Here is a 27,076-nt window from a genome sequence, read left to right on the forward strand (position 1 = left end):
TTTCTGTGAATTACATTACAAGTAAATGAAGTCTGAAATGAGATGCATTACTGACTGTATCAAAGGAGCATAAACAAGTGTTAAAAAGGTGATAGGCAAACACTTTACCAGCATGGCTTACACCTCAGGAGACTTCCTAAGGAAATTAATAAAATGTTTTTAACAAGAAGTGAAGGAAATAATCAATGATAATATTGAACAGCTGAGGAGAGTAATGATCTCTAAATATTGGCAAATAGTTTGTAAGATCATCATAAAGCTCACTGCAGAGAGGGAAAAGCAACAGAAAGGGAGAGCTGTAAATTAATATGGATCCTGAAAATATTAAAAAAAACTGTTAAAGGTAACTGAATTTTACTGTGGAGTTGTTAGAAAAGTGTAATTCAGGAGAAAAAAAAAGAAAAAAAAGAAAAAGAGTAGCAATTAAAGCTGGCCTGAACTTCTCTTGCAATTCATATGATTCTGTGCTTTTTTTTTTTTTTTTTTTTTTGCTGGAAAAGCCTTCTCCTGTGTTGTTTCAGGCAGGATAAAGGAATGAGTTGAAGTTCAGTAGAACAGAAGGTCATATGCTGACCAAATTGAATCCTGACCATAACTAAACTCAACTAAACCCTTACCTGAAACACCTTCCCCAGTGTTGGTTTTACTCATAGATTTAGAGATATTTGAATCTGTCCATCAGGACTGGTACTGTAGCGTCTTGAAATGATGGGGTATGTTAAGAGAAGTTCACAGACGCTTTAGGTCAAGGTGCAGCTTTGTTGATTGAAATACAGCTTGACTGGATGAATACTCATTCATGCAGACAAGTAGAGGTGCAGTCTTTCACCCCTGCTGTTTGGAGCCACTGTTCATTTAAGTGGGAAAAAATGGGAGATAAAAAAGGTAACTCGGGTAGAACATACATTATGTTACTTAACAAAAACCACAAACGGGTTGCTTTCCAGCAGACACTCATAGGCAAAAGAAAGGGGGGGGGAAAGAAAAGAAAAAAGAGGAGGTAAGTTAAAAATGAAATAGACTTAATGAGAACCACAGTAATTTTCAGCCTTGATAATGCGATGCAAAAATAAGCAAGATGCAAACTAGACATCTTCGCTTTGCATGGCAGTAATATGGGGATGAACAGGATGTCCAGAAGGAAATAGTGCAATACATCAATGAGGCAGCAGCTGCATTTGGCCAGCATGAAGAAGATGTAGGTGTTAATAATCCACAATTTAAAACTGATGCAGGAATCTTCCACTGAAATTCTGTTTCTACCTTAACACTTGGATGTGAAAGCTGGAAATCCACCAAAGGTACAGACAGACGTCTAAAAGCTTTTGAAATTAAATGCCTTGGGGAAATAGTAGGTATTAAATGGAATGAATTTATAACAAATACTGAGATTCGTCAGGGAGTTGAACAAGACTTAATCTCCTAAATTATCCAGAAATGAAGATGGAAGTATCTAGGATACGTGGTAAGAATGAAGCCAGATCTGATGCCAGACTGTCTGCCATGGCAGGAATGCCTTCAGGCTGACTGTAGAACATGTTAAAGGGGCTGACCAAAGTAATTCCTCCAGTGGAAAGTGCTTAGAGCTAGAAAGATCACAGGTGGCTTCACAAACTAGGGGACAGTCAAGGAGAAAGCCAGACGGACATCAGTCAGCAGGGTCCTTCATTTTTTTGAGGGAACTCTTGGCAGCGTAGGGAAAAAATGTGAATTCAGTGGTACCAAATGTTTTCCTCTGATATTTCACATTTGTTGGGGGCTATAACCTGCAGACCTGCAGAATGATTTCAGGCCTTTTATCAAGCAGCGCTGCAGTCCTGATGAGCAGAAAGGAGTATTTTAACCCCAGAGTTCCAGCTCTCTCTGTCGCTTGCAACTGGCGGCTGCAGTGAGCTCTGTAATTTATGTAAACTCTGCACCACCCACAAGACTCTAAGATCAACACACAAAGTGGTTTCTGCCGGTATGAGGGAGAAAACCACCAGGTTGTCTTCCTGCATCCGGGTGGAGGAAGTCAGTGATTGTCTGCTTGCACTAATAAGAGGAGGCATGTCTGTGGGGCCTTTTCTCCAGGCAGAGTGTCTTGGCTTCTGACCCAGCCAGTGCACCGCTGTTCTTAATTAGCCGTGTCTTGACTGCATTAGTATCCTGGCATGCAGCTATCTGGGATTCTGGAGTCAGGCGTGCAGTTCTTCAGTGCTACCTGTTATTTCTCAGTCACTGGAACCATGTCACCTGCTCTGTGGTACCAGCAGCAGCCTCAGTGACTACGTCTAGCTTTTCCCAAAGTCTTTTTACTCATATGGACCCGAGAAAACTTTTTAACTACTTAGAGACTCATGGTACATGTCTGCTGCTAGATGTTCAAATAGTGCTTTGCTGAGTGAGCATCACTTTGCAGGTGCTGGCTAGAGGCTTCTTACCCACTTGTTTCTCTTTTTCTCCTCACTTTATGACTTAAACATAGGTTAAGAATGCACCTTTTGAAAGGAGGGAAGGGTTTCATTGGTATTCAGGCACTGACCCATAGCAGAGGAGTTGGAATGAGATGATCTTTAAAATCCTTCCCACCCCAACCATTCTGTGATTCTTCCACTACCAGGTAATGAGTTAAAACCCATTTAAAACCCATGCTTTCTTCTGGTTGTTTCTTTATCAAAAGCATGGTTGGTATCCTATGAACAGAGGTATCCTGTGCTGTTTGTTCTGCTCAGCAGGCTCCTGCCTGGCCATCAGCTTTGCCCTTGGCAAGGAGAAAGACCTCTTGGATCCCTCCCCAAGAGTGCCAGGTGTTCCCAAGTTTGCCTTAGTCGGTCCCAAATGGGCTCGGCACCTGCATTGTACCCAGTATGTGTTAACTGTGAAAGGGTGGGAGGGCTGTGTCTCTCAGAGGGGTTTAAACCAGGATTTGTTTTTTTCACTCCCTGTTTGTTTGGAATATAAGCCTTGAGACGGGTTTGTAAAAGGCAAAATCACCTTGGTTTGCAATTTCAAGTACCAATGAGTGATATTTATTGTATTGTGGTTTTATTCTCTTTCTGAGTTGAATGACTTTTCCTTTAGCTTACAGTTGTTGTGACTGGTATCTACTTTATTGCTTAAAATGGTCTTCCAGAACCACAGTAGTAAAATAAGATCTTTCAAATAATGAAAACCAGAAATTTATTTTTTTTCAGCTGCAGCACTGGCAGTAATGACGGAAAGTCATGGATTTCCTTTTGAAACTGTTTCTGAATTGTTTCCTTGATGTTACCTACCTCTCTCTTGATTTCTTTCTTTAGAAGCAGCTGCTTTCACATATCTGGTTTGTTCCAGGAATATTTTTTTTGCACCTTGTTTATCTGTAGTTTTTTAGACAGGTCTGTAAAGTTTGATCACAAGGCAGGAAAAGTCATGAAGAATTTTGTGGTAGGGTAGTCACTGAAGTATCCAGGTGTAAGGAATACAGGAACTGGTATGAAAAAGGTTATATAAAATGGATCATGCAGCTTTAGAAATACATCTTCTTGTCTGCAGCAGTTTAACTTTTCCTTGTCACACACTGAAGTATGCAGCTTCGAGAAGTGTTCAGAGCATGTCCTGTGGATGAATCCTAGGAAAACAGAAAGTAGGAGATGAAAAGCTCTTACAAGGCAGATCCTGACAGAGCTGACCCGCTGTCAGTTTTTGTCATTTGAGGCTAAGTTGTCTCTCAGAAAAACATCTCATCCCATGCTGGTAATTTAATCAGTCAGAGCACTTGTAATATAAAGGTAAATCTTACGTATGGAAAATAATGTATTATGTGGTAGATCATTGTTGCAGTGTTCAAAAGCTTCTGAGGGAAATTGTGCTGTTTTGGCAGGAGTTCAAAATTCTCTTTCCTACAAGGAACAGGTTCGGTGGTTTGTTTTTTCTCTACCATGTCATTTTGAGGTTACATGGTAACATCTGTCAGAGCTATGCTAACCTCTGTCATCCAGCTGTTATAATTGTAGTATTTCCCTTCCTTTTCCTTCTTTTTCCTCTCCTTTCTGCTTTCCCTTTCTCCCGCCTTAGAAAAAAAAAAAAAAAAAAAAAAAAAAAGAAGGTAAAAAACCTAACAACGAAAACCACCTCCTTTTATACTGAAACTTCAGGTGGAATGAAGTGGTTATAAAAGCATCTGTCAACACAGGAATGGTTTGCCAAGCCAAGTATTTGGGTTGGAAGTCATGCCTTCCCAACTGCTTGAAAACAGGAAGTATCTCTGTTAAGTGATGGATAGCTCTACTTTGCTGAGAGGAAGAAAAGGCTTTTTTTCTTTCTTTTTTTTTTTTTTTTTTTTTCTTTTTCTTTCTTTTTTTGCCTCTGGGCCAGCAAATGAGTTCTACAGTTGTTCCATGTATGTAAAGAAAGACTCCTGTGGAAATGTATATATGGGTGCACACATCTGTGGGGATGTGTGTGTGCACACATGTATATTTGTTTGTGTATATGAATATACAAATGAAAAAAAAGTACAAAACTCAACAATGCACTTTTTACATGACTGGTCCCTGTCAGAAGCCAGCCCAGGCACATCTTATCCCAGTGATTCCTGTAAAGCTCTCAAAATCTGTCAGAAACAGCCTGCAGGATTGCAACGGCTCCTGGGTGATTAATTGCCAAAAGAGTCTGGTTCCAGGTTCCATTACATGTAATTGTTATCTTTTTCTAAAGGGGTTCTTTCATTAAACCCCCACTGCACCACCCACCCCCCCAAAAAAAAAAAATAAAAAAGGAAAGGGAAAAAAAAGAGCTGACATTCCTGAGGTTTTGCACCTCTTAGACAGGAGCATGAAGGACTCTCTTATGTAAACATACACTGAAGAGGGTGTGTTATGTTGTTTATTAGCTGATGATAGTTTTTTTTTTTTCCTTCACTTAATTTTAACTTTACTAAAAATCATTTTATTAGAAATGGGGAAGAAAAGGCTGCATGGAATGGGCATCTTCCAGTGTCTTCTCCACACTCACACCTCACTGTGAGACTCAGCAAGTGTCAAAGGACTAGATCACTCCCGCTCCTTGCTAAAATTGCAGGAAAACAGCTGAAAACTGGGACATCCTCTGTGCCATCGCGGTAAGACTGCTGAGACTGGACATGGGAGAGGATAAAACTTTGTGTCACCTCCTTTGCAAAGGAAGTTTGTGGCTTTAAAATGTGTGGTTGGGTGTCCTGAAGGTCCAGGCAGATTGTGAAGAATAAATTGCTTGTCTGGGGCCATATTGACAAAGCAGGGGGGATTGAGAGCCTGATTCCCTGGCAGTGCCTCAGTGGGTTTGAACACATGTAATTTGGAGCTGAATTTCTGTGGTGCCAAACTGGAATTGTGTCAGCATGATTGCTTGGGTTTGCACTGCTTTTACTGCATTGAAAACGGGCTATGTTTCTGACAGGTTTAGACTTTTATAGATGGAGGCCTGGGCAAAGCTTGGCTCCCAGTGAGCACTGCAGTGATTTGTGCCAACTGGCCAATTTAACTGTTTGAAGTATCAGATGGAATAAAAAAGCACAGAGATACTGGTTCTGCAGCTGCAGAATATCTGCCTGCAGATTTTCTGCCAAGAGAAGTGGTTGAAACTCAGTTTCTTGAGATGTTTTAATCCTATCTGAACAAAACTGCATAAAACCATGCCCTGTTATTGTCTGCATGGGCCAGGGAGCACATTGTTCCTCACAGTTGTGTTTGCATGGTCTCATTGCAACAGAACAAGTCTCCTCAAGTCTCCTTTCTTCATGATTCTCCCTGAATTGGCTGTATCAATCAAATTCTGCCAGTGGCAGGATGGTGATGTGGTCAGGGCACTGCTGTTAGTCTGATTAAAAAGATGAGAGTATTTGTTTTGTGGCATCCAGCTTTGAGCAGATTTGGAAAGCCAAGCCCAGCCTTCCTTACAGGTTTTTGAGGCTCGGTATGCTTTCATATCAACTTTGGAAATTTTTGCATTTTTGAAGCACTTCAAGCACTGCCTATTTGTAATTATAGAAATTATATCTGTTTTACATTACCACCCTAAGTGGAAATGACTAGTTGCTGTGAAACATGCAGAAGCAGGGCAAGCCATTCCAGCAGGTGATGACATTGGTTTCAATTGATTCAAGGCAGTTTTTTCCCCAGGTTTCATTTTGTAAGAAAGGATGAATTTGCTATTTCCCCGCACACTATTTTGCTGTAATAGTTGAGAGACTGATATGTAGTGCTGGCTGAAGGTGTTAGTTCCTGTGAGCAGCTGGCAGAGAGAGCAGTTCCAGAGGACACATGGAATTGCACAGGAAAGTTTCCCTCTGTTGATGTGACAAACTGGAGACAGGTATGAATTAATGATTGAAGGGAAAAGATTAACTAAAGATGTAGACCTAGAGCATATGCAGAGGGAGTAACTGCTGCACAGGCAGGGGAATCTGAGGGACAGATCATGTTCTTATTTTGGAGATGGTTCACTCTCTGTGCTGCTCCATCTTGCTTTGGACTGGGATCATCTCAGCTGTCTCCCAGTTGGAGGTAGTTTGCTGTTTGCCAGTGTTTCAAAGCTCGTTTGCTCCCTGCCTTTAATTCATGCTCCTGCTGAATGCCTGAGCAGAGCGTTCCTGCCACACTGCTGTCACTCGGTAGCTGAACACCTGCTGTCAGACTATCATGTCCTTTCTTGTCAACTTGCACAATGCTCCAGGTCTTGAGCAAGACTGACACCAGAAGGGCTGTGCAGCCTGGCTTTTATAAATCTCTGTGGAAAGCAAAGCTTTCACAGGGGACTGCAGCATTTTCTAGGAGCTGGTTTCTAATGGTATTTGGTAAAATTCTGTTTGCAAATGCATTTTATGGAGTGGATGCGGCGCAGGTTATGGAACCGAAGTGCTCCACCCTGAGAGGAGTTGTAGACGTTGTGTAATGACAGCAGAGAGTAATCTGCACAGATCTTGGGAGACGTACAAGGGTGGTGACCAGCAAAAAAAGTCATCAAAGAGAGGAACTGGTTAGAGATGTTGGCATGTGCTGACAGTGGTGACAGGCGCTGGCACAGAAGGAGGAAGGTGGGGAGGTGGAAGTGTGAGGAAAGGGGCTCTTGGCAGGAACAAAGCAGTATCGCTTGACTCGGGAGCCTGTAATTACAAGACTCCAGCCTTGTGACACAGTGAATAAGCGTGTCACCTGGAGCAGAGGAATTCAGGGTTTCTTCCTGAAGCAGCTCGTGCCAGATGGAGCGGGAGTAAAAACCTTGCGGGAGAATAAAATTTTGCTCTCCACTGGACTATGGTTTTTAAGTCCTTAATAGTAATACTCCAATGTGTCTTTTCCCCTCAGCACCTTCTATTAATTTATGTAATTAACCCATGGTTGCCAAAAAGCCTCCACTAATCTCTCTAGCAAACAGGATGGATGAGCTTCCTGTACTTGAAACTTTCAAAGATCCTAAAATGCCAGGCACTTCCTGATCTGTTGGGCTGGGAGCATGACCTGATCTGGCACAGAGCAAGAACAAAAACATCAGGCACCGAGGTGAGCCTCAAAAGCGTAGGAGAAGCTCCTTGATGGGAGCTGCCTTCACTCCTGCCAGAGATAAATGATGGCACAAGAAGGCCTTAACACTTCCCACACTTGCAATGCATCTGCCCTGACATGTGGATAAAACCATGGAAAGCATCTCACAAACAGCTACTGCTTGCACAGGCTGCAGGAAGGCTGTGGCAGAGTGCTGAGGCCCTGGCACAACCTTCCCAGAAAAGCTGTGGATTCCCCCTCCCTGGAAGTGTTTCAAGCCAGGCTGGATGGGGCTTGGAGCATCCTGGAAGTTGTCATTGCCTATGGCAGAGGGGTTGGGATTAGTTGGTCTTTAAGGTCCCTTCCAACCCAGGCCATTCTCTGATTCTGTGATTCTGTTTCTTTAAAATGACTTAGAAATGTTCAAATACTGTAATGATTAAAAAGGGGAAAAAAAATTGCATTACCCACTGACTGAGGTTACAAGATATAGGGCATCTCTTGTATTGAGGAGTCCATGTAAGTAGGAGCCACAACCACAGTTCATAAATAGGAAACTGTTAATCTAAATTGGAAGGATTTAATTACAAAGGAACTATTCCCAGTCCTCTCCTTTTCATCAGTGGTCTAATCCCAATGGATTCCAAAGGGAAAATTAAACTTTTAGTTGCTTTTTTTAGGTTTTGCATTAAAAGCAATGTATTTGCTTGAAAGAAAGCAAATTTAGTATAAAAATCTGTTCCTACTTGTGGATGTGGATTGCAGCAGAGAACACTGCAGTAACACTGATTCTCCAGATGAGCTTCTCTACCTCCTGAACTGATTTGCTTTCTCTTACTCACCTCAATATGCCACTTACTGCTTGGGAGTTTTTAAATTGTGTTTATTTTTGCTAAAGTTAGGTCACCCTCTAGCACAGTCCATGTGTGAGTTTTTGTTATATGATGTGATTAAGAATGCTTTTGATGAATTAAGCATGGCTGTGGAGATATATCAGTATGAAAATAATGTTTTTTCCCTGTCCAATAGAGAGCTTATCAGCTGGTTATGATTCTGCCAATGTTGTAGTTCTGCATTCTTTGACAATGTGGTTTTTGAAATGGCCAAGTATCCTTTGACAAAGCTAACTATAGGTAGATGCTTTTAAAAAAGCAGGGAAAGAGGAGGAGGAAAATTAGGAAAGCCCTAAAGTTAAACCTGGTCCATTCTTAACAGGAACCCCAAAACCCCAGTTACTTAATTGTGTGCCCTCCTGGCCAATGTAAATTATGCAGCCCTCGCATCTCAACATCAGTGAGTTCTGTAGCTCTGCACACACATCAATTAATTTTGGCCCCATCAACTTCCCACCTCCTGTGTGCTCCTCACCCCGAATCAGGTTTACATCTCCCAGCCAGGAGCAGTTCATCCAGCGCTCCCAGCAGCCGCATCTGCCTGGGCCTGCAGCCCCGCTTCAACTTTTCACCCTCCCCCTCCTGCCTCTGCTCCTGCTGAATCCCTCTTCCTCCAGCTCCACAGCATGGATCCATCCTCATGCCTCATCCCAGTGCACCCAGCCTAGTGCTGCAGGTGCCCACATCATGTACCTTAGCAGGCTTCCCTAAGTAGCCCAACAGAGTTCACTTCTCTCCAGTGAGCAAAAATATCACGAGAGATGTCTTGTTCCCTTACTGCCAGCCTCTGCATGCAGCTTGGTTCTGAATTCTGAATTATTTTGGCCAGAAAGGAGAAGCATCTCTATGAGGAATGTGCAGAGATCAAAATCCAGGAGGGCCACATGATGTCCTGCAAACGAGAGGTCTTGACTTACTGTTGCATTCTGAGCAGCCAGCAGCAGAGCAGCTCTGCACCACAGCCCCTCACCAGGCCTTTTTCCTCCAGCAACACTGGGTGGATCGAGGCAGGCACCTTCCTCACCCTCTCCTGCTGATTTTAGCACCTCGGGAGCATGGAGAGGGGGAGATTGGTGGCTTGCCAAGGGGCCAAGGTGATGGCAGCAGAGCCAGGAGCAGTCAGGCTGTGCCCAGAGTCTCCCAGGGCCATCACCTCAGGAGGGCTTGTGGAGACCAGCTCTCAGTTCAATCTGCTTTTGTCTCCAGGGTCTGGAGGGAGTCTGACTCTCATCTCAAGCTGAGGTTATAGTATGTTTTCTCTCCTTTTTGTCTGTGTTGACATAGCCAGAGTGCACTGCTGCAGCTGACTTGTGCTTTTTTCTGCACAGCTCCCAGCACATCTGGTTTCCTTGGATAAGGTCCCTGGGTCTGATTGTAGCAAAAAAGTAATGATAGCATGCTTATAACTTGGGCCTTCAACTACCACCATATGTAAAACACAAAGCACTGGGGACAAACTGGAAGAAACACAGATTTTAATCACTGACCAGAAAAATGTTAACTGTGTTATATCTGCAGTTGTGCTTTTTCTGTCTTGGAACTGAGAGCCAGGCACTGAAGAGCTTGCTCCCAGCTGATTGGCACTGAGCATTTTCCCTGTTCCACCTGCACCATATCCCTGGTCATTCATCAGTGGGAAGCTAAGCTGCCTCTAGAAAATGTTCTAATTGTCTGGGCGTCCTGATGAAACCTGCCTGGGTTTGAAAGAGGCACCACTGTACTCACATGAACATTTCTTGTTTCTTCTAAGTAATAGAATTAGCTATGGGCATTTCCTTAAGAGCACACAGAACACAATTGCTGTCTAATTCCTCTCCCTCCAAGCCTAGTCTTGAAACATGCAAATTTCTCTTTCAAGTGTGTTGGCAAAAATGGCCAAATCCTGACACACACACACGGTTTAGACACTGAATTATACACTGGTCGAGATAGCGTCAGTGAGCTGAGTTCTTGTGTGGGTTCATCAGGAGTGCTGTGGAAAACAGCACAGTCTGCTGAGCAAATATCAGTGCACAGCTTGTTTCTTACTCTCTTTTGTAGAGATCCAGCCCTGGCCAGTGCAGGGACAGCATGCTGAGCTGGGTATGGCCCTGTGGTCTTCCCAGCTTTGCTCTGTCTTTGCACAGCTCCATGCACCACAGGACCGTGCATTCTGCTGAGCGTTTTCATGTTCTGTTTTAAAAATAACAAGACATCTCTTAACATTCAGGATACATTTTTCCACTCTGAAGCACCACAACAGTCTTTTTAAAGAAACTCTAGGAAGGGTGTTAACTTGATCAATGCTGTGCAGGAAGGAAAGCTCTTTCCTACTATTTTTTCAGCATGACTTTCACTGACATGATCAGGCTGGGAAAAGACTTATTGGCTGACAGCCCAGGACAGCCATGCAATATCTCTAGTCATCTGGAACTCAAACTAGTCTACCCAAGGGAGAACCATAACATAAAAACAATTTAGGTTACATGCTGAATCTTATAAACATTGTTCAGTTTTTAAAAAAATAGTTTAAATACTATTTATGTGCATTCGCTGTGCACGGGATTATTGTATTTTGCTTTTCTTTTAGCCAAATGTCAAGTAAGAAAGGCTGGGAGGATTTTTTCTTTTTTTTACTGTAGATGGTTTTCAGAAATCCTGGAGATTTTTTATAAACATAGGGAAATGAGCTTCCTCTCCTCTCATAAATTTAAGAGCTTGGCTTTTCCTCTCTATCGGATATAATTGTTTTATATATAGATAAAGTTTACTTTTTGACCCTGTCCAGAAAGCTGTTTGAAGGGAGCTTCCAGAGGCCAAGCGGTCCCCCTCCTGTACATGCAGGGCTCTCACCAGACCAGACTGGAGAGAGCTTGGCTTCCTCTGCTGAGCCATAAAACCTCCAAGGGCAGAACTTTCACAGCCTCCCCAATAACCTGCTCTGAGGCTGAGCTTGTCTTCTAGAAATTTTTTCCTCCCATCCAGTCTGAACCCTCTATGCTGCCCTTCGTGGGCACTGTCCCATTTTACCTTGTCTGTCTCTGTTCTGCCACCTTCCCACATCCAGTATAATCTGAGTAACCCTGAACACCCAAAGTGCAAGGCCAAACACACATGTATGAAGCTGAGCTTCACATCTCATTTTTTTGCAAAAAAACCCCGTCAGAGTAACCTGCTCATCTGTAAGCAAATGTAGTTCTAATAATGTGGGATAAAGCAACATGGATCCACAGTGTAAAATTCACTTCAACAAAACCCTTCTATTTTCTGCTCGTTGTCTTGGTGGAAGATCTGAACTTGGGATGTGTCCATTGCCACCTGTCCTTCTGCCAAGTCCTAACATTCCAGCACACCTTGCAACAAGTCTAGAAGTATTGTTTTAGGAAGATGACTGTGGTTCCTTTATGATTCCTTTTTTCCATAAACTGTTATTTCACAAGCTGAATAGCCTTACTGTCTTTTCTTGTGCTGATTCTTGTTTTTGCTGAAACTATTGGTTATTTGGTGGTGGTGGTGGTTTTGAGCTGTGGTTTTTTATTTCCTTGATGTGCTGTAAGTTCTGCTGTGATGCTTTCATTGCAGGCCTTGCTGAGGCCAGGGCGAATAGACAGAATTATCTACGTGCCACTGCCAGATGCAGCCACTCGCAGGGAGGTCTTCAAGCTTCATTTCAAGTCCATGCCAGTCAGCGATGAAGTCTGCTTGGCCGAGCTCGTGGAGCACACACAGAAGTACTCAGGAGCAGAGGTAAAACTTTCTGGAGTTGGTGCACAAATGGTGTTTCAAGTTGAACTCAAATATCCCTTGAGCTTTCTCGGAGAGAAATTATTAAAGGGAATTATAAAAGGGAATTTTTCAGATATTACTGTGTTTTTGCAGTCTGGGGCTTTTTTACTTCAACGTCCCCATCAGAGGAGTGGTGCCAGGGGAAGGAGCTCTTTCAGGGTGAGCCTTCGTACAATTGCAGGCTCCCACATTAAGGACGTGCTGCCAGGAGTGAAGGGAGATGGAGGCAAGTTCTCCTAGACTTCCCAGACAGTTCCTCTACATCTCTGGGAATCTTTTGAGTGTAGGATTGTGACTGAGAACCTCAGGAGGAGAGAGGAGAGACAGAATTAGGAAACACTGCAGGGTAATTGCAAAGGAGTCACTTTGAAGCTTGTATTTTCCTAATCCATATAATCAAGACCTCACAGCAGCACTTATTGTTATAGTTCATTGCTGGTACTTAGCTTCTGACAGTGGATTTCAGACAATTATTTCCTGTTCTGGATAGAAGGAGAAACTTCCTCAGATGCTGCTGCCTGGCAGTTATAATAAGTATCAGTACATTAGTGGTCACCATTCTGCTCCCTGAATATTATTCATGTCAGTGTCTTGTGAAAGGATATTTTGTTCTCTCCTCATTTTAATTAATTGAAAGTAATTATATTAATTCAAAAATTCAAAGAATGTTAATAAGGTTGCCAACCTGAGCTCTTGAAAGGTATGAAATACCAGAATTTCCACCTTGCTGTAGCCAGCCTTAGTGTCTGCATTATCACACCATCTAATTACATAGTCGCCTTCTTCTTTTTCCATAGCAGAGTGGAAAATGTGATGTGCTTGTCTTGGCTCCCCGTCTCTCTGTGTGCTGTTTACAAGGGCAGGGAAATAAGCTAAACTTTTGTCTTGGATGATTGTGGAGGATTTGTCTGATTGCTGAAGGCCCTTCTCAAAGGGCTGGTGATGCTCCCAGGCTTCTCCCCATTTAGCTGTCACTTAGATGCTGTAAAATGCTGTGCTGCCTACTAATCACCTCTGGCTGGTGAGGGCATTGCTGTGTGTGCTGTGGGGTCATTTTGGGAAGCTGTGTCACAGCAGACACCAAAGCCAAACCCACAGAGATTTCCTCCTCCACAGCACAGGGCAGACTGCACTCTGGGAATGAATGAATGAATGAATAAATGAATGAATGAATGAATGGAAACTGTGTAGTGAGCAGAGCTGGTTTGGGTAGCGCATCTTTCTGCCCAGAATGTGGACTCTTACAATGAAGAAAAAAAAGAGGCAACAATAAAAAGGATTTCAGGCTTAAGTGTTGGTCTGGAAAACTGTTACAGCTCTACTGCCTCCACATTTTGGAGCAGTGACCTGGAACAGTGTTATGTTTATATTTGGGGGACAGTGACACAACTTGGGAAAATTTATCTTACTCTGGCTGAATTACAAGCCTCCAAAAACATAAATATAAACATATCCTCTGTTGCATATGGCAACTGTTGCCTTACCAGGCAACAACTGCAGTGCTTGTATTTTAGAAATTCCAAGCATATGGGGATTTCCTTTGGATCTGGATCAGCTGAAAAGCTGGTGGTGAATTCCAGTGCCTGCTTGAGAATGAGTCACAAATGTCTTGGTGCTGGCTTTGTACAGAACCAAAAATAAGTTAATGGGTCATTGAGTGCAGCTACAGACTGGTTACGGGGGAAAAAAAGCTGCCTGTTTCTAATATGGCATTTCTCACTAATTTTATTCTTTTGCATCGTGTGAAGTATTATAATAACTGGGATGTAAAGAGTAAATACAGAAAAAGCCTCAGTCAGGGTTCCTTGGAAGAATATATAAAGTCTTGACAGTTGGCACACACAGTGGCCAGTTTCATTAAAGCCTTTTCTTCCCAGTGTCTCCAGCTTCCCAGCTTTACAAATAGTTTCCGCTGCTGAATGGCAAGCTCCCATTGCAGTGTTCTAGCCTTTGTTCAGAGAAAGAAATGGAAAATGCCTGGTTTTGTGACTAGAAGATGCTGTATGAATAGTGAGCTGCGTGTAAAGATGCGTTGAATCATCCTGACATGAGCTGAATTAACAGCCAGGAAAGTGGATAGTTCAGTGTGCATCTGGCTTCCAACTTGGCTCCTTTTCAGATCAGATACTTGTGTATTTTTGCCTGTCATCGCTTATGACCAGTTATCTCTGTTCACCTGCTGGATGTACGTTTCTTTTAATGACTACTTTTAAAGATACATCAAGATAGCAAAATAGGGTGATTACTTCCCACTGTTTCATGTGAGGGAAGGCAGAAGATAATTTATGAGAGTGAATTACAGTTTCCTTCTCTTGTGTGTCAGTGAAGTTTAATAAAAAAAAGGCATTAGATGAGCAATGTCTGTACAGTTAACTATTAGGTCAAAAAAATCCTCAGCTTTCTGGAAATATTTCAATTTGAGTGCATTCTTAATTTCCAGACCTTTCTGAAGTAGTGCTCTTCAAGTGCTTGGGCTCTTCTTCAGGGATACTGCATTTTATTTTGGGCAAAATCACAGGAGGTCCAACTTTTATAAAACTGATAATTTTTTAATGGTTTTATATAATTAGAATGTCTGTACTCTGAGGTTCCTCACAGTTTGATCACAGCTTTTCCTAGAGCATTTTCACTGTTGTACTTCATGCTGAGAAGTTTTATCTGTTTCATTTCCCACTGAAGTAGGAATAATTAGAGATCTGACCACAGAAGTATTTAAAAGCAATGTTTTGAAGTAATTTGCTTGTTTTCATGGTGCTACCACAGCCCGCTCTCCTTAGGAAATATGGGATTTCCACAAACTCAGGTGCTCCATTTTTCAATTTGGGGTTAGACAAGCAAGGGATGAAGAGCGTGTTTCCCCACTGGAGAAATATTTTGTTCCAGAAAGTAGGTGATAAAAAGGAAAATAAACTTGGCAGAGTGAGAGATGTTCTTTTATTGTCTGAGCTGCAGTCAGGTGATGTTTTGGTTACGATTTAAAAGGCAGAGGGGGAGGTTTTAGGCAGAAACTGAAATCAAGTGTTGAGTTGTTTTGAGTTTAAAGTCAGTTGGAAGTAATAAAAAATTAAATAATCTGGGTATGATGACAATATTCCTTAGATGAGTGTGCTTATAAAAGTAAGATAATGGGACTGGCTGCTTTTAAACTGGTGGAAAGCAGGTCATGGTGAAAGCCAAGGCTGGCATGGTTTCTATAGTATTATCAGTTTCCATGCTTACAGGACACAGGAGTGGAGCAGGAATCTTGGAACCTGTAAATCTTTCACTGGTTCTGAGTCGAAGTGGAACAGTTAATGTAAAAAATATCTTTCTCACTTTGCAATAACTCTCAATGGGAGCACAGAAAATGAAAGGGAAGAAAAGCAAGCTGATGAAGGTTTGGTCTGGCTCAAATAAGAGCAGATGTGATTCCAAAAAGATCTGTGCAGCAGCAAACTAGCTCAAATCAACTCAAGTCTTTGACTCTTAAAATATGTATTCCAAAACATGTGTGTTCTTGTTTACCAGATATTGACATATTTAAACTAGTAACTTTAATTAAAAACACTCCCAAACAACCAAACCTCTCCAAAATCCTCTGTTTCATACAGAGGAAGATACTAAGTAAAAAAGGAGTGAGGATATGTTCCACCATAGGTGCACAGGAGGGTAAAGACCCTTTTATGAGATTGGGGAAAAATTTGTTTAGTAAAGAACATCTACTGTAAAGAAGAGAGAGAGTTTAGATAACTAAACGGGGGGGTAAAGGACATTCAGAAGATAAAGATGTGTTATGTTCTTAACATCTAGCTCTACATGAAGGAAAAGATCTTCCAGACTTAAGGAAAAGGTTTTCTGCTTCACATTATTAAAGGGCAGTGGATTCAGTTCTATATGGTAGCCTGAAGTATTACAGTGAAATGTGATTTTCAAGGTGAGGAACGCCTCAAATTGAAATATAGCAAGATTAAGGCCTCAGATGAACCTCTGATGTTTCTCTTGGAATGGTGCAGAGGTTCTGTTAATTTATATCACTCATTGAAAAGTGAGCATTTTTGTGTGGGTGGGTGAGGAAAAGTCTCAGCCTTCATCCAATATGGGTAGCATGGGATCACATCCTTCCTACACACATTTATCAGTGCTAAGGATGTGTTTGGCACAGGTGTCTGGAAGGTGAGGAAATACCTGGCATTGGGAATGTTTTCCAAATGTTAGTGTTTGGGATAAACGAGATGAATCACCGGAAAGGAAATAACTAACTACACAGGACTTCCCATGGGATTTTGCCTGCTGCTGGTCTCGCAGGAGGCTCCTACGTGCGGAATGTGCTTGGGCAGACTGGGAACAGGGCAGTGTGAGCACCTGCAGATGTCTGGCAATGCTATTGGTGTGGCAGTGCTGAAAGCAGGATTTTGGGGCATTGCTCTGCCTCTCCTTGCTCTTTTCAGTCACCTCAGAAAGATCTGGTTCCTGTGGCCCATTTTTCAGAGATGTTGCCCAGAGTGGGTGGCCTGATAAAGTGCTGTGTGCTCTGACCTAGTGAGGGTGTAGAGCATGGCTGGCAATCAGCACATTTATGCCAAACATAAGGTTTGGTGTAGAGGGGGAGTATTGGCACTGAAATTTATGCATGGCAAGCTCATCTGGGAAAGAACATTTTCTCCTTCAGTGAGATAATGATTTGCTAGTAGTTTAATCAAGCAGCAGAAATTTAATGCATCTGGCTGAAGGGACATTAGTGTTTCCGAAAAGGTCAGACCCATTAACAGCTCAGGAGGACACAGTCGAAACTGCTTCCTAAGTAACTCAAAGAACAGTGGATCCTCAGAGGAACTTGGGGAAAAAAGCCAGAAGGAATTTGAATGAGCACCAACCAGTGCTGAGGTATGAAATTTTGCTTGCTTCTTGAACCTGACTTTTTTTGCCCTCATAAAGCCCAAAGAGCTGATAGTTTGATTCTTTAAATGCCAAAACAGTTCAGATATAGGAACTTTACAGCTGATTTCAACGTGCTTTTCTTCATTAACTACGGTAAAGGTATCCTCACCCAGGTTCTGTAAGTGAGCACTCTCATGTTTGCTTTTGCAGGGTTGTTTTGTATTGTGTCCAGTTTGGAGAAAGAACATCAGTAGGAGCATCACCTGTGTCAGGAGCAAGCTCTCTTCCCTTGAGCTTGCACAAACCAGCTGTAGTTGCACCAAACCAGCTGAGGATGCCTGACTTTGCCAGCAGCACCAACTGTGCTGTGTGCCTCCTTTCCCTGTCTTTTCCTTTCCGTTTTCCCACAACCTCACCCATGGCAGAGTAACCAGGAGCTCCCAGCTGCTGAGGGTGGCAGAGGGGTGCTGCCAGCACAGCAGGGCACTGCTGAGCTGCCACTGTCACACAGGCTTATAAAAGAGGGACCTGGGCCCAGCCTCTGTCAGCCAGCTTCACTTGCCCTCTGCTCTTGCCTCTGGCTTTGCTGCTTTATTGTCCTGGGCTTGGCTGTAATTCCCAGCAGTGGAAAAACATGTTGCTCTTTAAAAGCAGATGGGAATTCATTCCTGAAGGAAAAAATATGTCTCTTTAGGCTACTGCTATTGTTTTCTTTGAGTATTATTTTTTGCCTGTGAGTTATTTCTAGCAACTTTTAATTTTTTTTTTAATCAGACAGTGGGGATCATTCTTCAGTGTCTTAAAGCACACGCTCTTAGTATAGCAATGATCACAAGTGGGGGTTTGTAAAGTTCAGAGTGAAAATTGCATTTGCAGTGATCAGGAAGGAATTGGAAGTGCTGGCTTATTTCTGCGTTTTGAAGTACTTCCATTGGTGTAAAACAAATGCTTATATCAGCTCAGAGTTGAAGAATTGGCTTTTATGTTAAAAAAAAAAAAGGAAAAGAAAAAATAAAAAATGTTTTTTTCCTCACACAGACCTGTTTTTCTGATTTAAACCTGTAGTGCTGGCATTTGATCTCATAAGTTATGATGTGTCACAGGGTATGTAGTTAGGAGTGAACTTTCTGCTTGGAGTTTGTCTCAGCTCTAGTCCTAAAGTATAAGACAAGGCGTACACATTGGAGAAAGTCACCAAAAACTTATTGCACTTCAGAGAAAACTGTTTCCTGGTCCTCCACTCTTACATGGCAACTTCAGGGCCAGATCATCTCAACATACACAAGTTGCTGTAAATACTGAGTGTGTCTTAGTGCATAAGTAAAAGGTATGTCTGAAATTTTCTTGTTTCATTGATTTGTATCCACTTTTTTCATAAACTGGAGTGAGTGAGAAAAGTGAATATTCTTACATGTTCGTTGCTATTTCTCATGCCCTTAAGATTAGCAAGTTCTTAAGTGCCTGTTATTATTAATTTTAATAATATGCAGTGCCTGGTTGTCCATCCTCAGTGTTCAATTTCTCTTTCTTTACATGTGTATTCATTTTCCCCTTGGATATGCTGCATTAAGAGGAGGGGCAAGTTGATTAGAGGGATGGAGCACCTTTCCTATGAAGAAAAGCTGAGGGAATTGGGATTGTTTAGCTTGCAGAAGAGAAGTCTTTGGGGTTACCTAATTGTGTCCTTCCAGTACTTGAGGGACCATGCAAGAAAGGAGGACTGTTTGCAACGGCATGTAGTGACAGGACAAGGGGGAATGGCTTCAAACTGAAAGAAAATAAGTTTGGATTAAATTATTATAAAGAAATTGTTCCCTCTATGGGCGGTGAGGCCCTGGCACAGCTTGCTCAGGGAAGTTGTGGCTGCTCCATCCCTGGAAGTGTCCAGGGTCAGGCTGGATGGAACTCTGAGCAACCTGGTCTGGTGGAAGGTATCCCTGCCCATGGAAGGGGCGTTGGAAAGAGATGATCTTCAGGATCTCTTGCAACCCAGGCCTTTCCATGATTCTGTGATTTCAAGGAGGTAGCACCAAGGCATAATGTCCAGCATCAGCTTGGCCAGAAGAGTTGCAGAAGGCTCCCCACTTCTGCAGTGAAATTACCTTCCATCCTTAGTAGAATCAGCCCTCCAAAACCAAGGGCTGTACTTGGTCAGTGAGATCTGAAATAGTTCTGATTGTGATCTTAATTGGCACTAGGAATATTTAGATGTAGTACCTGAAGGCTCATTCAGGATGTTTATACCAGATGAAAGCATCCAGAGGAACACCTTGTGCTGACCTACTTGTGTTTCTGGGACTGTGCCAGTTCAATTGCTGTCATGGTAGAAGAAATGTTAATGAATGGCAGAGGAATAATAGGGCCCAGGTGTAAAAGCCTGTTAATCTACCTGGCTATTGTTGCTGTGAATGAAGAACATGTTATTTTAATGGCAACACTGACTGTTTACACTTCACTGAACTGCAAAGATTGGAGAGCTGGGGTTGTGTGTGTGAATTAAAATGTTTGAACATATATTGGTATCTTTGTGTGCAGGGAAAATAGGATGTTTGCTTTTGGCAGTCATCTGCAAAAAGTCATTGTTTCTGTTGCAAAAATTTGGAACCTAATAATGAGTAATAATATCTAATAAAATCAGATCAGCATAGGCTGTGAATTTCTTGAACAATAAACGTACCTAATTTCAAGCTTAAATGGTCTCGCTAGTAAAACTACCGTTGTGTAATACATGTACCAACTATTCAGCTTCCATTGCTTTCTCCCATGATAGAAATTATATTTCACGTGTGTAAAGTGAATTTTGACTTTATTTTATGAGGGGTGATCATTATTGATAAAATATTTGGAATGGGGGAGTGTTTTGGTTTCTTCCTTAAAATTTTGATTGTGGTTTGCTTTAATACTTCCTGCCCCTAAAAATATGTATAAAGCACAGGCTTGTGCACTTGTCATCCCATAAAGTTATTTGATTTCAAAAATGCACTCTGCTATATTCCTTTCAGAGAGGTTTTGATTATGGGTAATTTTTATTTTAAGTGAGATTTTTTTGGGGTAGAATAATTGAAATGTCTGCTTTGTTCCATTTTCTTTTTTTTTTATCCACAAACTTTAGCAGTGGCATTGCTGGAGCTAGTGGCTTTTTGGTGAGATTTAGCTTCTCAGTGTTAATTCTGAAACCATTTGAGAAGTTGTTGGTAATTAAGACAGTCACTGATGCTGAATGTGGGAACAGGGAATCTTTCAAGTATTGCAGCCAAACCTACATTGTCAAACAGGGCAGTTTTCATTCTTGCCATGTAACTTCTGTTTTCCAGAGCTCTGCTGGGAAGCTGATGGGCAGAAGCACTGCTGTAGCTCAGATTTTTGGTTAGCAGAAGTTGGAAGTTGTTATTTCCAAGTTATCTTTTACGGTTTCCCTTACATACATATGGAAAAGCTTTGGATTGCCTTTGGCAAAAGGATTAAAAGGTTATTGGGAGATGGAAGCAGCACAATAATAACTCTGCAGCAAATTATTAGCTATGTTAGAAGCAATTCTGTGGTCTGTTTTACTTTTTAATTAAACTTTTTTCAAACTATCACCTAGTTCTCAGCTTAGGCTTTTTGTTTCCTTTGAGTAATGAAAATGTCAAGGATAGCTGGGTAGGAAAAAAGCTTTTCAGGTCTTAGTCTTCTGTAATTTGTCCATGGCATTGCATGTATAGAAGGGAGCCATCGGATCTGGCCTGACCATTTGCAGTGGGAGAAAACAGAGCAAACCCCAAGATGACTGCAAGTGCTAATTGGTCTTGACATCCCCATTGTCAGGGGAGGAGAACCAAGAGCGTTTTGTCCAGTTTAAAAGAGCTGCTTTGGGTTTTGTTTGATGGTTTATTTTCTTATTTAGGGAACTTGGGGGTGGGAGTTATTTTCTCAAAGTAGTTGGCGTCTTACAGATGTGGAGTTTGTTGCTTCATTTCCTAGCAAACAAAGTGAATTTGTGATAAAACTAGAAAATTACTGTTACATTAACATTGCACAGTGAAACACACCATTGGAGGGAAAGGAGGGGGAGAGCAGCAATTTGTCCTCCGTTTTGTCTGCTTGTCCACTTTTTACTGGAAAAACCAACTTTGTCTTTTACCAGAACTGCTACCAGTGAGCTCTCATTTGATGAAAAAACAATAAAAATAATTGTACCCAGCTCATAGCTCACAGTTTGTGAGTATGTGCAAGTCTGTATAAGGAGAACCTTTTCTGCTCTTCAGCAGCTGATTTCCCTTGCACGGTGTTGGTTTTGTTCACCTGGGGATGAGGGACCAAAGATCAGGAGCCAGCAGGATGGGTTGTTGGGAGTTTTTCCCATGTCAGGCAAGGACAGGGCTTGAGTGTCAGCACTGCCACAAGCAAGCAGAAAATAGCGATCCCAAACCCAAAAGCCACGTGCCACTTGTATTTCTGGTTACCTGTGCAAGTGGCAGTCGTGGCTATGTACCTGGACAGAGGAATTCTGGGGAATCCCCTTGCCAAGGAGGGCAAACTATGGCTGGAGGGGTCCTCTCAAGTAACTCATTTCATGGGATCTTGCCATTTCTGTGGTCATTTCTGGGTATTTCTGTGTTATATAAACCAAGGGGCAGGGAAACTGCGCTCCTTTGTTAGCGAAACAGAATTTGCAAGGCAAGAAAGCGAGTGCGGTAGTTTAGTGTAAACAAGAGAACAAAACTTTTCTTGATTTCGACTTTTCTAGTTTAAGGCCTGAGGACTTCCAAAGAAGCATTGTTGGCAGTCTTATTTTAATATTCAAACAGCAAGAGCTCATCATAATGAGATGTCAGCTCTCAGAAGTGGAATATGGAATATAGTCAAAATGTTAAAAGCTGAAAACTTACTCTTAATTTCTAACATTTGTTGCTACTAAATTTGCAAAAGTATTTGTGAAGTACGCTGACAAACCTGGAGTTTGGGGGGATTTTAGGAGATTTTTTTGCTTATGGTTATATGTATAAAGACTTTTATCTTCTTGTTTATGATTTTCTTCCCAAGAAAATAAGTTTCATGAACTTACCATACAAAAAGGATTCTGTTCTTTCCTCTTCTTTGTTATATACTGTCTTTGCATCCATGAGCTAAAAAAAAAAAAGATTGGTTTATTTCTTAAAAAAAATCTATCGTTTGTCTTCATTGAACCATGTTTATTAGTAACAATATTTATAGAGGAGCAGGGAAAAAAAAAAAAAGTTTGAAATTAATTTGTCTTCTGTCAGTGCTTGGAAGTTGGAATAAGGAAGGGAACTGGAGCACTGAGACAATATCTTACCCTAGGCTAGTTGTTTACCATTAAAGAGAGAGCTTGCATGCGGGAGGGAGTGTTATGTTTTGGACTTACTTCCTTGTAACTCATAAATCTTGGCTGTATAAACGTTCAGTCATTAATTAAGGCTTTCAAATTAATCTGCTTCCTGACTGGACTTGGCTGGTTTTGCATAGAACAGTGCTGTTGCCCAATCTCCCAGTTTCAGAGTGCTCTCAAACGTGTGGTATGGGAGGATGGTGTTTATTGTGGAGAGTTAATGAACAGGACCAAAGGAGGGAGGGGGAGCCCTTGGGTTACCAACATGTGCAGGAAATAGGGTGCTGGTATCAAAATGGTTTTGTGCACTTTAATTGCTTCCCTTACTTCAAACAATGGCAAAAGTGGCTATTTTATATTGATAAATGTCAGGCCCGGGCAGAAGTAGTTTTCATTCCTTTCATTATTCTCACATAGTGTTCTGGTTTTGCAGTTCAGCCAGTTTACTCAGGATGATGTGTAAATACAGCCAAAACATCTCTCTCATGTGATGGAAAAAGATTTCGACTTTTGTTGGAGACATTTTAGAAATTAATTGGTAGTACTATCACTCACACGCTGCTCATCTGACATTTGTATCCTACTTGTCTTACCCTTTCTTTACAATGTGTAAATGTATATATATGTATCTGTCTCTTTCTTACTTATGCAGCCATGGAGGAACTTTTATCACATATTTAATTATTTCTCAAATATTAAGTAATTTCAGAAATTCGTCCTGGAGATGCACTACTTTTTGTAGGCATTTCAAACCAAAAATATTTTCATTACCTGGGTACTAGATGTGAATTAAAGCAGTCAGCTTCCTTCAGTTCTGCATGTGCAAATGATTTCATAAGTAACTTGTAAGGTTTAGATTAGATTTATGGAAGAAGAGGGTGGTGAGGCCCTGCCACAGGTTGTCCAGAGAAGTTGTGGATGCCTCATCCCTGGAAGTGTTCAAGGCAAGATTAGATTGGGCTCTGAGCAACCTGGTCTGTTAAAGTGTCCCTGCCATGACAGGGGCATTAGGACAAGACAACCTTTAAGATCCCTTCCAACTCAAACCATTCCAGAATTCTCTTTTTTTTTTTTTTTTTCCCAGTAAAATGATTGTTCCATATCCAATGGATTATTATATCCAATTACTTTAATGGCATTAAAGTGAAGATGTGTTTTCAGTGTCACTTAGCCCCAGGCTAAGCCATTCTAAATATTTCCAGGTCTTTTCAGTATTGCTTTTTATAGATTTCAGATGCCAAATTTTTTTCAATAGCCGCTTTATCTCTAGAAGTTTGTCACATAGACACAGCATAAAAGATGTGCAGGCAACAAGTGACCCACTAAGTTGGGCAGGTGTGGAAATCCAGGTGGGCTTGTGCTTGATGAAAGTACCATGTGGAGCATGATAGGAGCACTTGCTAAATATAAAATGTTGCATTAAGAAACTGTGGTAATAAATCTCTCTTCTTCCAGTATACATTTGATTGGAGACAGTCCTGGACTTGCTGGGAGATAGGATGGATTGTTGGATTGTCTCATTAGTTTCTTCTTTCTTATGGATTTGATAAATCACTTGACACATCATATTTGCTAACAAGTAAACTGTATTTCAATGCCTGAAAGATGCCTGGGTGACATTTATAATTTGAAATCTGTTGTTACGTAAGACTTGACACTCAGTGTTGTGCCTGTGTGCAACCTGAGGAGCAGAACAAATTACAATTCCCCTTACTGCTTGCCATATATGAAGTAGGATTGGTTTTGCCGTGTGCAGATTCAAAATAAGGAGCTACACTCAAAATACTTGTAGGGCTTTATTACAGATAGTGTGTTTTGTGGCTGCCCATTTGTTCTGGGAGCTGTTTCCTGAGGGATATTCCCAGGAGGTTGCATCAAGACACTTTGGAATGGCTGGTGCTGGTTTCGGTGCCATTCCAAACCTGTGCTGTAGAGCAGAAGTCATTCAACCTATTAAAAAAGGACTTAAAGCTAACTAAATAAAGTAAATAAAGGGGTCAGTTAACGTAGTTGTGGGGGGCATGACCAGTGACAACTCCCTGGACCACAGGAGCTGCTCTGCTCATCTGGCAGCCCCAGAGCTCTCCAGGCTTTCCCAGCAGAGCCAGTGCAGAGACCCGGGCAGGATTCCCTTGTGATCATTGCTCCTGCTGCGATGTCCCAAGGTGAACAAAACAATGATCCTGGTGTTAAAATGATAAACCAAGTCCAGTCCTAGGCCAGCCAGGATCTGCACAGAACAGGTTGTTCCCTGCAAGTCGGAACAACGCTGATAACATTTAGCAGGATTAGCAAATACGCATTAATATTTGCATTATGATAACAGACAGAGTCTATTTTGAGGTCTATATTTGGTACTAATAATTCATCTTTGGGTTTGAGATGATTCCTGAAAGTAAGTGTTTGTTTCCTACAGGAACAGTCTTTCTTGAATGTGTCTCTCATTTTTCAAACAGAGAGCTTTTTAGACACTTTATTTTTACCATTTGAAATCCAGCAGTTTTATTGTACTAATGTTTAGCCTGCCAGGACTTTTTAGACCAGACTTTTTTTCCTTTGAAAATAGTGAGGGGTTTTTGTGCTGTTTGTTTCTTCTTAGTTCATGTGCAACATTTAAGGAAAGCTTAATTAATCCCAGCATACAGGGAGATGGAAAGGAAACAGTGCTCAGCAATTGAGAATATATTTAGCTATATTTATACAGAAGTGATTGTATTACCTAAATCCCTTTTTCTTTATTTTTGGATGAGTTTGGGAGCTAGGAAGGGAAGGCAGGCATAGGCTTGGTAAAAAAAAGTGGAGAGAGGAAGAATGCTTCCACGGATCTGTAAAACAGAAATCTAATGAGCTATCTCTGTTCCTGTGTAGAGCTGAAGCTGGTCTTGCTCCTAAAAGTCAGAGTTTAGATTTCAATTTTAGGAGATTTGCAAAAGTTGGGAAAGCCATGGAAGTTGAATTCTGTTCTTAAGGTGTGAATATAGGAGCGAGCTGATGCTGGATAGGAAGGCCAGTTCTTGTTACTGTTTTTTATTAAAATATTTTGTTACTTCTGCTGCAAATTAACATTGGTTTGAACATTTTCTCTCTTAAGTATTGTTCAGTCTTCCTCATTAAAAAAACATTTCCTCAGTAATAATAGGTTCCATATGTAGATGTACTATGTATGTAAAGTGATATATATTAATATAGTAATTGCCCACGAAAATGTGTTTTTTCCACCATGTAATGACCCTTCCTGCTCCTGCCCCCAAACAAGCAAACAACAAGAAGCCGGTTGAACGGAAATGTGCAGTTTTAAAGCATTTTCCAGATCCGACGCTTTCCGAGCTGGAGCGGAGCTGGCAGAGGAGGCCAGCAGAGATGGATCTCTGGCTGTTCCAGGAACAGCCTGACTCTGCGAAGCAGGGTCAGTACCGGGGCTGGCGTGTGCCTGACAGCCAGTACTCGGCTTTCCCAGGAAAGCTGCTCCCCAGGTGCTTCAGCAGGGCCCTCCTCCTGCAGGATCCTTCTCTGGCAGCACAAGGCTCGCTCAAGTGTTCCAGCTCAGCCCTTGCTCAGTGCTTTGCTGAACGCCAGCATTGCAACACTTTACAGTGTTGCAGTGGAAACACTTTACAGTGCTTTGCACTTCATCTCAAAAACCTCAGGTAAAGCATTCCTTAAAAAGAAGAAAAACAAGCCCCCTTTTCATTTTTACAAGATTACAACAGTATCCCAACATTCGCCTGTAGAAACAGCACCCAACCTCCATTTCATAAAACCATAGAGCTCTAAGAAGCCAAGTTACCTTGCGAAATCTCTAATTTTTTAATCTTTATGCATTTAACAAAAGGAGCATTTCCATGTGTTCTGATTAAGTATTGGAACATGATGCAATTAGTCAGTTTGGCCAAGGAGATTTCTCCAAGTATTCTGCAGCAGATGAGCTTGCCAGCTTCCACAGGGAGAGGAGGTAGGGGAGAGCTACAAGCAGTCTTTGCTCCTGCCAGCTTTGAGTTAAAAGACTATCAGAACCATTTCCCAAAGCAAAAGTGACACAGAAAATTTTTCTTCAACCCACAGCTTGATGTAAAATGAAAAAAAACCCTAAATCCTGAATAAGATGAAATGGACAAGACATAGCTGTCTACTTACACGGGAAAAAATGTAGTTACTAATTTTGCTTTATACTTCTTTCTGATTAAAAAATTATTCAGAAACACTAAATTCAATAATTTCTTTCATTTTGTATCATTGACTTAACTTTTTACATTAGAAACAGAATTCAGAATGTTTCACCTTGAAAAGATTTTAAGTATTTCAATTGAAAATTACTTTTTCAAGATTCCCTTTCAATTTTGTTGCTAAATAGAATGAGTGAGGTTGAATTTGACCCTTTGTTTATTTGGCTTTGAATTAAATAATGTATTCAGTTTGGGAAATATTCTACACTCTGATCATCAAAATAGAATGCGTTTGCAATTCTGCTTTTGGATGAACTTAAAATTTGAGGAAGTTTGGTTTCATGAAACAGCGAATAAAAAAGAGGGTTTTTTTCACATTTTGATAGCATTAACATCTATTTTCAGCTCTTTTGCTGTTTCACTTCATAATTCTTTTGCTAAGAAAACTGAGCAGCCCAGGCTGATAATTTGCTTGGCTGCACTTTTACATGGACCCAGGTGTTCGTGTTCTTCTGTTTATATTGACTCCACAGTTGAAAGATAAGACTTTCTGTCTCAGGTGGAAATGGTAAAGTTGTAGGA

General features: G+C 41.4%; 1 protein-coding gene across 1 annotated transcript in view; it reads left to right on the forward strand.

Annotated features, from left to right (window-relative positions):
- Positions 1–27,076, forward strand: part of AFG2A (AFG2 AAA ATPase homolog A) — a 156,038-nt gene that overhangs the window by 111,278 nt on the left and 17,684 nt on the right. Inside the window, 1 exon segment of the mRNA XM_056490009.1 lies at positions 11,939–12,103. Coding sequence (XP_056345984.1) covers positions 11,939–12,103 — 165 coding nt within the window.

This window comes from Oenanthe melanoleuca, chromosome 4 (genome assembly GCF_029582105.1).
Source record: "Oenanthe melanoleuca isolate GR-GAL-2019-014 chromosome 4, OMel1.0, whole genome shotgun sequence".
NCBI classification, from domain to species: Eukaryota; Metazoa; Chordata; class Aves; order Passeriformes; family Muscicapidae; genus Oenanthe; species Oenanthe melanoleuca.